The sequence below is a fragment of the Notechis scutatus genome, chromosome 3 (assembly GCF_049901735.1).
Source record: "Notechis scutatus isolate UNSWTSFEM ecotype Mainland chromosome 3, rNotScu1.2, whole genome shotgun sequence".
In the NCBI taxonomy this organism is placed as follows: Eukaryota; Metazoa; Chordata; class Lepidosauria; order Squamata; family Elapidae; genus Notechis; species Notechis scutatus.
The window spans coordinates 17,628,368-17,643,190 of NC_142011.1; the positions used below are offsets into that span (position 1 = coordinate 17,628,368).

At 38.2% G+C, this 14,823-nt stretch overlaps 1 protein-coding gene across 4 annotated transcripts in view; it reads right to left on the reverse strand.

Annotated features, from left to right (window-relative positions):
- Window positions 1-287: 287 nt before the first annotated feature.
- Window positions 288-14,823, reverse strand: part of TFAP2C (transcription factor AP-2 gamma) — a 34,365-nt gene continuing 19,829 nt past the window's right edge. For 2 of the 4 annotated variants that reach the window (XM_087959254.1, XM_026664944.2), the window contains exons 3-7: window positions 14,707-14,758; window positions 12,164-12,353; window positions 9,761-9,879; window positions 4,427-4,568; window positions 288-2,642 (exon numbers count right to left, since the gene is read on the reverse strand). In XM_087959254.1, coding sequence (XP_087815380.1) covers window positions 2,357-2,642; window positions 4,427-4,568; window positions 9,761-9,879; window positions 12,164-12,353; window positions 14,707-14,758 — 789 coding nt within the window. In that variant the 3' untranslated portion in view covers window positions 288-2,356. Of the gene's footprint in view, window positions 2,643-4,426; window positions 4,569-9,760; window positions 9,880-12,163; window positions 12,387-14,706; window positions 14,759-14,823 lie in introns of all 4 variants that reach the window. The other 2 variants (XM_087959253.1, XM_026664943.2) reach the window with 1 other exon arrangement.

Below are 14,823 nucleotides of genomic sequence, written 5' to 3' on the forward strand. Positions count from 1 at the left end.
CAGAATAGAATAGAATAGAATAGAATAGAATAGAATAGAAAAAAGTGGAGTGGAGTGGAGTGGAGTGGAGTGGAGTGGAGTGGAGTAGAGTAGAGTAGAGTAGAGTAGAGTAGAGTAGAGTAGAGTAGGTTGGAAGGGACCTTGGAGGTCTTCTAGTCTAACCTGCTTAGGCAGGAAACACTATACCATTTCAGACAAATGAATACATCTGCACTCATTCCAAATACTACCAAATAAGCAGTTATTGCTCATTCAACAGACACTTTCAAACATATATAACTCTCCAGTGCCAAAACAGGGGAAAATTTTATTTTATTTGTAAAAAGTCTTTAAATATTTAGCATAAAACAGACTGTACATCATCTAGCAGTGTATGCAGTTTAGCCAGTATTTTATTTATTTATTTCATTTTTTAATTTTTTTTTTGTGGGGTGGGGTAAACTTTTAAAATCTGAATCCCATTTATTAAAAAAGTATTAAAATGTTCACCATTATTTACAAACCCCTTTTAAATTACACATAAATAAATATATACATTCAAGACATTGTTTTCCCTTATACACATAAAACTTCCCTGGAGACATACATATATTTATATTTATATTTTTTGGCCTATGTAGGCAAACAAAAAAAATTAAAACTTACGTGCCTATTTTCAAGTTTTTTTCCTTTTTTAATTTAAAAAAATGACCTGATGGTGATGCACATAAAGCTGCAGTATCTCTTTTTCATATTTTTAAAGTGGATGAAAAATTAAGGTTTTAATATTAGCTCAAAGTAATTCTTCCTTGAATACAAAAGATCTGCTACAGAACATTTCAGTCTTGCAACTTTTTTAAAAAAATCTGCAACCCCATTATATTAAAATATGTGTTTCTTAAATTATGCCTAGAAATCAGAACTTTTTTTAAAAAAAATAAAAGGCAAGCATATTCAAAACTATCACATTGTTTCACTTTATTGCTTTTTTCTATAATTAAAATCAGAAATCTCAGTATTTTGTCGAAAACTCAGAAAAACAGGGGCTAATACTGCACTATGTTCTTTCTACCTGTTGGTTTTCAATGAAGTAATAGGAACCCAGTCAAACTTCCATCCTACAACATGGATGCACATTTAAAATGAATTCTTTGGGTGATTTTTCAAGAGATTGAAGATTGAGATTTCATGATGCTGCAGATGCAAAAATGAACACAATACTAAGGTTATGATGCTACAAGAATTAATGTCACAAGATTTCAGCAACTGAGACCATTGAAATCTACCTGATTTAGTGACCGGATACGGTATCTGCTTTTTGGGGTGTGGTGGAAGTTCTTCATGAATAATCTAGATAGCTCTGAATGTCTGAGCATTAACTGAGGCAACTTAGAACGTGATCAACCCTTTGCCTGAATCTCACAGCACGCTCAAGCTTTTTAATTATCCCTCTTAATTAGTTTCTCAAAACTTAACTTACTTACAAACTACTACACAATCATGCTGGTCCTGTTCTACAAGATATGGGCATGACCTCTCTTACACAGCCTGACTGATAAAAAGTTTAACTATAATTTTAAAACTAACTTGGTCCAGCCAATGTACTTTCCTCTCCCTTTTCCATCTCTGTCTCTTTAACACACATAGAAATCTGGTCCTTTGGCAGTGGCAATGAATACCGAAACATCTGCTTCCTGTTTTAATTATAGCTTATTGATGCATCTGAAGAGGTTACAAAATCTTGGCTAATCTAAAACTAGGAGAATCAAATGGCAGCTTAGGGTAGTTCCGCAAACCGCAGCTCGCTATTTTTCAGATGCAACAACAAACCTTGGATTTTGTTTGAACAGAAAGAAGATGCGGTCTCTTCTTTTTTCCCACGGAGGGAAAACTCGGGAGCATGTGCTGAAACTGGTTTATTGCTGAAATTTCATTGAGATTCCACCACACATAAATATATTGGAGGAAAAACATTGCCTGCAAAAGTGTCCAGGTACAGCGTGTAACAAATTTCCATACGAGGAAAAAAAATAAAAGAGATAGCACCACCTTTTACACAATTTAAATTTTTTTAAAAAAATAATAATAAAAAGATAAATCCATGTTTACCTTCAGGTACATGGTCCCAAATGAATGGATAACAGCAGCTTTAAAAGAGGAGAAAAGAGACAACACACGTCTCCAGAAAAGGATGTGGTTGAAAATTTAAAAAAAACAAAAAAGGAGAAGAAGATGCCCCAAAGCAAGGTCTAAGAAATATCTACATGCCTTCTAGGCAAGAAGATCTTTAAGTCTGTGTGCAGTAACAGTTTTTTAAAGTCTATTTTGTCTGTGTGGGTCTCTGTGTCTTTTTGTGTCTTTCTCGTCTTTTCCATGCTCACTTCCTGTGCTTGTCCATCTTCTCAAGGTTCTTATTGCCATCTGGGGGACTTTGATCTCCTGCATTCATGTATGATTTGTCTGCTAGTTTGAGAGCTTCGTTCAGGTAGTTCTGCACCGATGTCATCGCGGCGCAGATGGCAGCACTCCCAAATCCATGTGTGATCAAGCTGAAGTGAGTCAAACATCCCTGGATGCCAGGATCTAAGATGGGACTTGGCCTCGCGTTGCCAAGGGGGGTTCGATCCTGAGTGAGAAGCTCTGTGAATTCTTTACAGATCTGCCTGGAAGAGGCAATAGGAAAGCAAATTAGTGGGGGTTTTTTTTAACACTGCACGATGTTGCAGCCAGGGTGGCAACAGTGGCTAGAGTGCAGTACTGCAGGCTACTTCTGCTGACTGCAATTTGGCAGTTCAACTCTCACCAGGCTCAAGGTTGACTCAGCTTTCCATCCTTCCGAGGTCAATAAATGAGGACCCAGATTGTTGTGGGCAACAGCTGTGCATGCCCCCCCCCCAAGCTCCATTTTCAATGGCAGAGTGTTTCAGGAGGCCATTGCAACTGAAAACGGAATTCGAGAGCCCGTTTTCGCTGGCAGAGCGCTTGGGCCACCACAGGCACACATACCCCAACACAAGTGACATCATGCTGGCCATGGCCACCCTGGCCACACACACCCAGGTCCAACACAACCCTGATGTGGCCCTCAATGAAATCGAGTTTGACACCCCTGGATTAGACTATCTAGCTCAACAAGGATGCTGACAGAAGATAATCATTTGTAGCTTAGGCTTGACTCCAGTCAACAACAATTAATATGGGCAACCTGAACTAGCTTTTATACTTGTGCTTAATTTCAAAACTCCTCTACATTAAATTAGTTCAGGCCTTGGTAGAATATATTAGTTCCCTCCTTCCAGCTTTCTATTCCAAGATAGAGATAGAGAAGATAGAGATGGGGAGTGTTAGAAACAAGAGATTAAAGAATAATAAAGAGAATGGATGTTCCCACTCACTATTTGCTTCAGCTTCATCTATTACAGGCTACGGAAAGATTATTTAAATGAATAAGGCCCATGGCAGGAGAATAAGAACAGGTATCTTGAATTAAGATCATAAGCACATAAGCAAGCTATATAGGTTTAATAGCAGCAATGAGAGAAACAATTTGTAATCTTAAAGACTAGCAATTTAGTTGACCAGGATATTAATTTTCTCGTCAATACACATTTACCGAGTTCCTTTCTTAACACAGTCTTTGTTTTAGAATCACAGATGTAGTTCCAGTAGAATTTTAGAACTAAACACAGTTTAGTTGCTTTCAGCTTGAACTTCTGTCTAGATTTGCTGTATTAAGCAATTCAAAGGGAGCTGTAGCAGAATTTCCCCATCTGTGGTTTGCAAAGTTATGGAAAAAGCAAACCTGGGACAGGTGGAGGGCAATGGCTGAAGTGGAGGCATCTACAGATATCAAACTGCCCTTTGACCTAGAGCTTAAACTAGCTTACAAACTTGCAAAAATCAAACCATTCCCATTGGAACTAATTAAAGTTCATTTTTTGTCTGTCCCTGTTGTGGGGATTATAGGTAGTCCTCAATTTACAACCATTCATTTAGTGACCTTTCAAAGTTACAACCACACTGAACAAAGTAACTTAGTCCTCAACACTTAGGATGACTACAGCATCCCCACAGTCATGTGATCAAAATTTGGGAGCTTGCAACCAGCATGCATTTACATTGGTTGCAGCATCCTCGAATCATGTGTGACCTTCCATTTGTGACCTTCCCAGCTGGCTTCTGACAAGCAAAGCCAAGGTGAAATATGGATTCACTTAACTGCATGATTCACTTAATAACTGCATGATTCACTTAAAGACCATGGCAAAAGAAATTGTAAAATTGAGCATGACTCACGTAGCAATTGGCTTGTTTAGAAATGGAAAATTTACAATCCAATTGTGGTTGTAAATTGAGGATTTCCTGTACGGAGGAAACACTGCTTAAACGTTTTAATATATTCTATAAATCTTACATATTGGTTTTCACTCAAATAAAGATAACTTACTTTGCGGCCAGGAGCATATTTTTCCTGCTGGCCATCTCGTTCCGGCCCAGATGGGGCCGAGTTAAATATTCCGCCACAGCTTTTGAAGGGAATTCAGTTTCACACACATAGCCAAAATCGCGGGCAAGATGTACAGCTTCCCCTACAAATGGACCACAGAAAGGAAAAAGAAGAGGGGGAAAAAGCAAGAATTTGCTTATTAGATCATACCCACTTAAATAACTGTTTGCAGACAAACAGATGAACTATATTTGCCACTGACATAACCAACCCATATGTTTAGCAAAATTTATTTTTCTCCCCGGCTTATATATCATGCCCCTGGTGGAGACTGACTCTGAGGGAGAGGAGGAACAGCTGACAGTGAGTGGAAGTGTGGCTCTGGAGGTTGTGGAGGAAGCTGGGGAAGGGCAGAGGCCGGCTGGGCAGTCAGAGGAGGACCCAGGCCCATCCCCTAGCCATCCTAGGGCATGCAGGGAGGAGAGGATAAGGGAGAGACGTGGTCTATAGGGGAGGAGAGGGCCTTGATCCTCTTCATGGGCTGCAGCTGTGACAACTGGATAAGAGGACGGACATGCGTATGGCCGAACACTGGAAACAAAGTGTGGAAATATCTCTAGTTTATGGTTCTTCTCGAGTTTGGCATCCTTCCCAGTGTGTGTTCTGTTATCTGTGGATGTCCTCTAGCCCTTATCTTGCCTGGTTTGTGTTGCTTTTTTCCTCCTTCTTATAACTGTTTGTGTGGGAGCTTTTTGTCTTCCGTCAAGGATATTCGGAGCTTGGAAGCAAAGTAAAGGAATAAAAGGGGCACCTGTTTTCTGTGACTGTTTGTTTTGTATCCCACCCTGGGTCATCACATTATATTTTATAAAAGCACCATTTGAGTTCAGTTTTTAAAAGGGGGTGAGGCTACCTAAGAAAGCTCCTTTAATTGATGAGTAATATTCTGATGCTAAGCTTTTCTCTGGGTATCTAATAGCTGCAAAGAAACTAACTTCCCTAGAATAATGGCTTTATGATGTATATTGCACGCTGTTGCACACAGAACAGCCAGATAGCAAAACTGAGAACTATGCTATTCGAGCATTAGGAAAATTAGTCCCAGGCATCTGGAAGAGAACAGGTGGGGGAAGGTTGATTTAAAGCAATAGGCAATATTGCACTTTTATTATAATTAAGGGTCAAGATCCTTTATAGATCCTTTATCTTAAAGTAGGTCACCTTGAGTCCCACCATACAAATAATTCTCATTCTTTAATTGTCATTTGCTCCAGTGTGTTTTTGCAAAATGTGAAGCAATTGCAAAAATATTTCTGTGGTAATAATTAGCATGAATTAACACAAGTTCCAAGCAACCAGGATATTTATAAGCGAAGCAGCAAATGAATTTCCACTGACTGCTCCTGAATGTATCACCTCTCACAATGTCGGCAGTTTAAGCCAAAATACAGTCATCCCAAATTAGAGGACATTTGCATCAATAAGGCAACTGTTCACTTTTAATGGATCTATATATATTTCATCCAGACAGCCCATTTGATAATGCAGTTCAGCAAAAGCTGTAGAATGCAAGTATTCTGACTATAAACATGCATGTACTTCCTTGGAAACAACTGATCTGCCCATGTGAATTTGTCTTTGATTGCAGTAGCAAAGGTTGCCTATTGACATGTGAATCAAACAGCATGGGCAAGTATTACAGAGACAAATTTCACATCAAGTTATATACTTCATTTCAACAGAGATAGGTCTTGCACTAATTTAACCTTTCACTCCAAATTTCCAAGTACCATACAGGAATTACAGGAACAGTCACGAGTTGAAGATTTGAAACAAAAAACTCATTACATTTTGCTGCTCGGCTTCAACAGACTTAGAAAATACACCCTGTTTCTAAACAAGACATAATTATCATTAAATATTATTTTGCATTTAAAGGTTCTCTACTTTTGTTTTTGGTTACAGCATCTCTCTATCTTCCATCACCCACCAAAATAAAACATTAGAAGGGATCTTAGAGGTCATCTCATTCAACTCATTTGCTGTGCAAGTATCCCTAACAACCAACTAGCCAGAAGTACCTTAAGCCAAGGAAGACACCATTCGCAAAACTCTTTTTTGCAGCAAACTGATCCTATAGTTTGAGGGTTTCTCCTAAGAGTTTAACTGAAATCTGCTCCCTCTCCTACTGGTTTTTGCTCCACTTTCTGCAACAGCAGAGAACAAACCTTCTTCATCACCAGTGCAGTTCTGAAAACATTGACTTTAGGAATGACTGTATTCTTTTGTCAAGCTAAGCAAGCCTCAGCTTGGTTCATATTTGAGGGAAGACTTTTGGGAAGGCCTAAGCTCTAGGCTAGACCCTAAATTCCCAGAATGCAATAGTAAACCTCTTATCGACTACTGCCAAGAAAATTGTGTGGTAGCATCCATAACGTCATGAGGAGTCAAGCTTGACTCAAAGACTTGATTTTATTCCATGGTAGAAATATGTCTTCCTTGATTGAAACTTTTCTTATTAACATATTAATGTTAATTTGTTACCTGATTATTGGCTCTGTTACTTGTATTCATATGACTATTTAGTTCATTGTTTTAGGTTGTATGGGAGCCCCGAGTATTGCAGAGTTAAAAACAACCACCAAAAAAACAGAAAACACAGTCCAGCAGAAGACCTTGCTCCTATTAAACACAACAAATTTCCCTGCTACAGATTTGGTATATGAAAGGAGATGTATCAGTCCTAATTCCTTGTACAAGGAGCTCATTGCATGATAAATATTTCTAAATTTAATTTAATCTAATTTAATGGATTTAAAGGCCACCTAACTTCAAATAGGCTCTGGGTGGCTTACAATATTTATATATTTTTGGTCACATGTCTATAGTTTGTTTAGAATATATAAATGTCTTTGTTTCAATATATAAATATATAAAAGTTTTTGTTTTAAAGGGTAGTTTTAGAATCCCACAGACAAAACATACATTGTTGCAATTTCTCTTTCTGATTTAGCAATCCAAAAATCTCTGGTTTAGGCTCTTCTCTGTTCACGATTGCTTTGAACCCTTATCAGTCCTTGCCAATCTTTCTTCTCAACTTTTTATAGGTTGTTTTTAGCTCTGCTTTACTCAGTGCAACTTTATAAAGAATTCTTTTAAGAAATCAGGCAGTGTAGCAAGAATTGAAGCTGCTTGTTAGCACACAGCTTAAAGTATTCCAAGAAACATCGTTATCAAAGAATGCCATCATTCTGCTAAACAACTAATTCACACAACACTGTCAAATTAACTACTAAGACTGTATTACTATTCTTCTCAACCTTCCTAGTACCTATCTCTTCCCGCTTATGGCTATATCCATGTTGCTTGTATCTTTACAACTTATATTGTTTTTATTGTTTCCTAGTATGATTTGATTGCTTATTAGTAGACTATCACTAAGTGTTTTATCTTATGAGTCTTGATGAATATATGTTATTTTTTTCTTTTTGTACACACTGAGAGCATGTGCACCAAAGACAAATTCCTTGTGTGTCCAATCACACTTGGCCAATAAAAAAACTCTATTCTATTCTACGAAAAAGTCTTTAGATTCATGCAACGGACAATCCAATTCTTCTAAATCAGCCATTTCTGCATAAAATATATGTCCTCATCTACCCATAATGAAACAAACGAACAAACCAGTTATTTAACTGGAATCAACTCTGACAAACATGGGGGGAAAATAACTGGTAGTGTTGGCTCCAGTTATACCTGGGAAGGAGAAGAAAGATATTCAACGCTTCTGATCACATCTGAAGTGTGACATCTCTGAGTCTTCGATGAACAAATTTCACCATTAATCTACAATTATTATGCACTTTTTTAAAAAAAGTAGACAATCAATTTTTACTGCTTTGGCAGTAAAATTAAATGCCAATTTTACAATGTCTATAAAATCTCCCAATCCAAAACTTTTTTTTTAACACAAACATACCATCCATGACAAGGATGTTTATCCTCCAAGGTTATGCCCTAACATATCCTTCATTCCACCCTCCCCACTTCTGGTATGAGTACTAATATCTTCACTTGCAGCTCTGCAGGGGAAACATGTTTTAGCTACAAAAAGCATTTTGGAATGAAAATTGGGGCCACCGGGGCACAGAATTGGAAAGTGCCATTTAGATCCTTCAAGTCCAACTTCTTACAGGTAGTGTCCTCGACTTACAATCCTTCATTTAGTGACCAAAGTTACAACTGCACTGAAAAAGTGACTTACGGCCGTTTTCCACAGCAATCCCCATGGTCCCATGATCAAAATTCAGACACTCAGCAAATGGTTCATATTTATGACGGTTGCAGTGTCCTGGGGTCTTGTGATCACCTTTAGTGACCTTCTGACAAGCAAATTCAATGGGGGAAGCCAGATTCACTCAACAACTCTGTTACTAACTTAACAACTGCAGTGATTTATTTAACAACTGTGGCAAGAAAGGTAATAAAATAGGCCAAAACTCGCATAACAGCTGTCTTGCTTAACAACAGAAATCTGGGGCTCAATTGCAGTTTTAATTCAAGGACTAAAACATGAAGAACTAAAACATACGGGGACTAAAACATATGAAGAACAGCTGCAGGATTTGGGTTTGGCTAGTCTAGAGAAAAGAAGGACTTGGGGAGGGGAACACACATGATAGCAGTCTTCCAATATTTGAGGAGCTGCCACAGAGAGGAGTGGGTCAATTTATTTTCCAAAGCACCAGAAGGCAGGACAAGAAACAATTGCTGGAAACTAATCAAGGAGAGAAGCAGCCTGGAACTAGGGAGAAATTTCCCAAAAGTGAGGACAATTATCCAGTAGAACAGCTTGCCTTCAGAAGTTGTGGGTGCTCCATTACTGGAGGTTTTTAAGAAGAGACTGGACAGTCTCTTGTCTGAAATGATATAGGATTTCCTGCTTCAGCAGGGGGTTGGACTAGAAGACCTCCAAGGTCCCTTCCAGCTCTATTCCGATTCTGACTACTTGTATTGGGAGAATTGAAATTCCTAGTTCAGGCTAGCTTTCAAGTCAGGCAGAACTATAAACCGAAGCATCTTCAATCTGCCCAAACTTTTACTTTTACACATCCCTGAGTAAGTCCATCACCTCTCATGGATCCAGAGAGGAACAGCTCTTACCACTAGGACACTTTCTTCTCCTTCAATTGGAACCAAGACCATTATTTTGAGTCCTGCATCCATATATCTGAAGACTGTCCTTTTCGGGAAGACAGCTTTGATCGGTGAACACAAATCGCTCGCCTTGCCCTTTAACCCAGAAATGGCTTTATAGAGAGAAGACCAACTGACCTTCTACCAACGATGTAAGTAATGTCACATTTGCAGCTTTCCTTCTGCCTGCAGGAAGGTTCAAGCCAATTTTGTCCAGCTTCTCCCTTAGTGAGCGGCCCCCGTTTTTAGATTTGGCTCTGCGGAGGAGGAGAGAGACAGGGATGGAGAGGGTGTTGAGATGCATTCGTTGAAGAGGTCACATTTTGAAGCAATTGGGAAATGCAAGTTGCTGACATTCAATACTCTTTCTACTGATGGAGGGAGGGAAGAGATGGAGGGAGGGAAGGGAAGACTGTGACCAAAACAAGAGCTGACCTACTTTTGAATGTTCCATCACATGAACATCAGAAAACAACATGAAAAAGGAAGGAAGGGGGAGGAAGAGAAGGATACGCTTTGCCTCTGCGTTTACACTATCAAGCATCATTACAATCAGGATGACCGACATAGTGAAAATTAAAACCTTTTACAAACACAGAGAGCATCATCAAACAAACTTTTGTTGTGGCAGTACCCGTACACGGATATTAAATGCAGCCTTAATTTTTTTTTTTTAATCTCGGATATGTAAAGTCCACTGTACTTCCACCACTACAGATGGCATTTGAGGAAGGAATTGGCCACATTCCCCAATTCCTGAAAATTAAGCTATATGTTAGCAATTCTCCAAAGCAATGTTTCTCAACCTCAGGAACTTAAGCATGCTGGCTAGGAATTCTGGAAGTCCACCCATCTTAAAGTTCGTTAGGCTGAGAAATGCTGTTCTAAAGCATAGTTAAATAATTCTGACGAACTGCTGAACAGAACTGCTTAATATGAACATTATACAGTATTTCAAAAGGTACAGTGGATATGAATCCTTCTACAAGCACAACAAGCTTTTGTGTTCAAGAACTGGTGGGTCATCGTTCATAATCTTGATGAAACATCACCCAATCTGAGTTCAGTTTCCACATATAATTAAAAAAAAAAAAAAAACCAAGAGCTGAAATTGCCTATCAAAAGCTGTGAAGACCCAGGTAACGGAGTGAAATCTGCATAACTTAAATCTGGGACGTTCTTCCTTGCTAAGATGAGATGGTCTGCACTCATATTGTGGTGATTCCCACATTTGTTTCCGTATATATTTATTAGGAGGTACAACTATGAGTTCAATTTGTATTCTCTCTTGTGGGGATGCATTTCTTCATTTGGATAAAGCCTATTAATAAGCATCCATAAATTAATATAAAGCATGCGGCTTTCAGCTCAAGACTAAATACTGGGTTCTGAGTAACATGCTGGCAAATTGCATTCCAAGACAATTTTTTTTTACATTCTATTAATCTGCATTAAATACCATTAAGAGATGCTTACTTAAGACTTTCCCTAGCTAAAAAGGATCAGTTATGGTCAGTGTTTGGACAGGATACCACTAACATATATCAGTGGTGTAAACTAGATAGAAGTTAAGTGATAAAATCAGGACTATTCGTAAGGTTGCAGCATACAAGATTTATTTAAGCCTATACACAAGAATCTGGTCAACTAAAGTTCAATACTAAATTGGCACTATATAAGGGTCAATGGAATTCAAGTGGGCTGTACTTGAATCTCTTGTGGCAACACACTCTAAACTGATGATATGTTTAACTCCACCAGCCCCAACTCTGCCTGCTCTTCTCCTACAAGTGACAGTCAATTATTTCCACACTGTTGCAGAAAAAAATAACATGGGCATGGCCAAGTGAAATCTCACGATTTACATTTGACTAAAGGACAACTTTACTTTGTCCTTCAAAATTACAGCAGATTAGCTTTTAAATCTGACTCCCCAACAATTCTGCTTTCAGCAAACCTTCAACATGCAGACAGGCAATAAACATCATCAGGGTTAGAAGAGCTCCACCTGTCCGTTTCTGAACCTCAAAAACCCAAGAATAAATCGGACTTGGCTGTTTTTTCTCAATCAATATCTTATACAATTTGGAAAGGGTGTTGTTTTAAAATAATCCATGTATTTTTCTTCACCACCTTTTAACATTAGACTGCAGTGGGTAAACTGGCAGAAGACCTGACTTCCTTATTCAATTATTTCTTTTTTGCAATGCGGAGGTAGAGAGAGTCTGTTTAACAGGAAAAGAAAATGCACAATGAATCCTGTTATGGCACTTTTCAATTCTGCAAAAGCAAAAGGGTGCCAAGGAGGGGGGTGGGTGGGGGAAGAGTGTGAAGGCAAAGGCTTCAAAATAAACTCTATTAGGATGCAGCGTTTTATCTCCTGTTTGCAAGATTCACAACCAGAAAGAGACAAGAAGCTATTCTGTTCACAGGCCATTCAGCTTCGCAGGACACCAAGGAAGCTCCCTTGATAGGACACGACTTCAGCCAGGAGGGGAAGGGAAGGGAAAGGAAGAAAGGGCAGAGGAATGATGGGCTTACCTTCGGAGGACTCCTCCCAGCAGAGATGCATTCAGGCATTCGGGAGGAGACAATCTTCGCTGGACCTCAGCCACCGTCACTTTGTATTTCGATGTGGAACTGAGGAGAGAGAGCCGGCCAGGAACAGAGCAGAACACTTCGTTGGGATTGATCACTACACCCAGAAGTCCATCCTTCTGGCAAGGGAGACCTAATGCATTGTTTTTCGTTAGTGAAATGGGACCTGGAGAGCCAAAATATACAAAAACAAAAAAACTACGATGGAGTGTTTCTCTCCCATCTTTTTTCTTCTTCTTTTCTTGGAAGTCTAAATCTTTTAACGTAAGAATCCCTGAGGTTATTTATGCCTCCCACGACTTGATGTCCTGGAAAATTGGAACTTTAATTACCATAATCCCCAGCCATTCTGTGTCTGATAGCTAGGGGTTATGGTATCTGAAGACTTCTAGGTACCAGGTTGAAGGAGGTTGTCTTCCATAATGAATCCAATTTTTTTTCTAAACAATTAAAGAGCATTCCTAGCCTAATGTGAAAAGGGCAAGCAAGGATCCATTACTTGAAAACACCTGAGGCAGTTATATGAAAAGATTGTTCTTTTATTATTTAACAAAGTATTAGGACTATATTGCTTAAGTGCCTTTTCCAATTATGCCCATACAATCTATTCTAGCAATTAAGAACAATAGTCTATAATCCAGCCAAGAAAAATTTAAAGTAAGCTCTTCTTTTTGCTCTGAAATTCATAAGCCATGGATAAAATGAAAACAAGACTATAACTTTTGCTAAGCTAACAATTCTATGATGAAATTTGTTTTCATATTTTGCATGTTGCAGAACTGCAAGATGGGCAGCCAATAAATTTGGTAATAATAATAAAAATAAAAATGTTCTCAAGTTCATTCCTTTTAAGAAATGAATGCTTTTTTCTTGACCGATAATTCTTGGAGTGGCATCTTGACTTTATGAAAATTAAAACACAGAAAACCCAAGCCAGCAGATGTGTATTTGTATTAAAGTATGCTTAACTGGCAGTTACATTCTGACAACAATTGAAACCTGACCTCTTCCCCAGGAATATTTTGAGTTGGAGCAGGCAGGAGAAGAAAGGGTTAAAATACTAAGCCAGACACTTTATTTATCAAAGGAGGAAGATTTTGAAAAGCAGGTGAAACAGACAGTTGAAAAAATTGTTCTACTATGAGCTAATTCTCAAATCAGCTATGAGCTGACAACAAAATATTTATGGTTTCTTCTCAGGCACATTTTCCCTTTTGTCACTTTCAAGTTACAGACAAAATTGTCCTTTGATTTAAATATTTATTCTAAAAACTTTTGCGTGTGTGTGTGTGTGTGTGTGTACTGTGCAACAACTAAAAGGGAAATATTTGTGCAGTTTCTCCAGCATGGATCTGCACCTCAATCTTATAAATATCGCCAGTAGAAGCTTGTGATGTGGATATACAACAGCCTTCTGTAACCTGGTAACCACCCCTAAACTCACATTAAATTAGAGGTTGTTCACGGTTAAGCACGTATAATGGCTGCTGTGCACAGAAGGAAGGCTACCACATATCTAACCAAAAAAAGAGGCTTTTTTAAAAAGGGGCTGTTCTTCTATTTTTTATATATCGAACAGAAACCGACTAAAAATAAATGTTGAAGCCGTGGCCAAAGTGTTGGTTGCAGGAGGAATATTTCTTTGTTGATTTGCTTATGTTAAACACAAGCAACAACAATGCAAACAGAGAGAGATCATTATCCTCAAACAAATATTTATATTATCCTTGAGAGCTTTCCTTTCTCCCCCAACTCCTTAGATGAAGGATTTTATTTTTCCTTCCAAGTCATCTACAACTACCAATGAACGGATAATAACAAAAACAACAAATTTTAACAAACGGAACTCCATCTTCAAAAATTTGCACATTATGTGTTGTAACCCAGAACATAACATCCAAGGAATTGCTATAAGGTTTCCAGAAGAAAACCTAACCCTTTTGAAATCCATTTGTATTAAGCCAAGATCCAGAATGCAGATGCTTTTTTTAAAAAATGTAGATTTGTAAAATATTTGTTTATAAATAAATATTTAGGTTGATCATATCCACAGCCTGTTTTTCCCCAGAAAATAATATATCTGTGTGTGTGTGTGTGTGTGTGTGTGTGTATGTTTTCTTAAGTTTTCACGGATATTTATATGTATGACGAACACTATACAGAAGCCTGATGATGGCAGATGAGATTCTGCCGAAACGTCGCTACAACTTTAAAAGCACAACTATAATGATGTGGGAAAATACCGGAACAAAGCTAAATACCATGTATGTATATAAATAAAACAACTCATATAAAGAACCTGATGGCCTTGGGGGGGGAATATCTTATTTTTTTACACTTGAGTTGTTTGTTGTTGTTTTAAACAAAGTCTCTTTTCAAAAAGGAACATAAAGGCAAATCTGAAACTCCTAAAAAAGTTTACAAGTGAAAATACCATCCTATAAAAGACAAAAGAAAACAAACCAGCAGCATGTAAACTTACTGACCTTTTCTTATGACGGTCTGGTCATGCATTAATAAGTGCTGATCTTCCACATTCTGGAGAGAGAATGTGATTATTATTTTTTAACAATACAGCAATGGAAACACAATTTGTTCCCCGC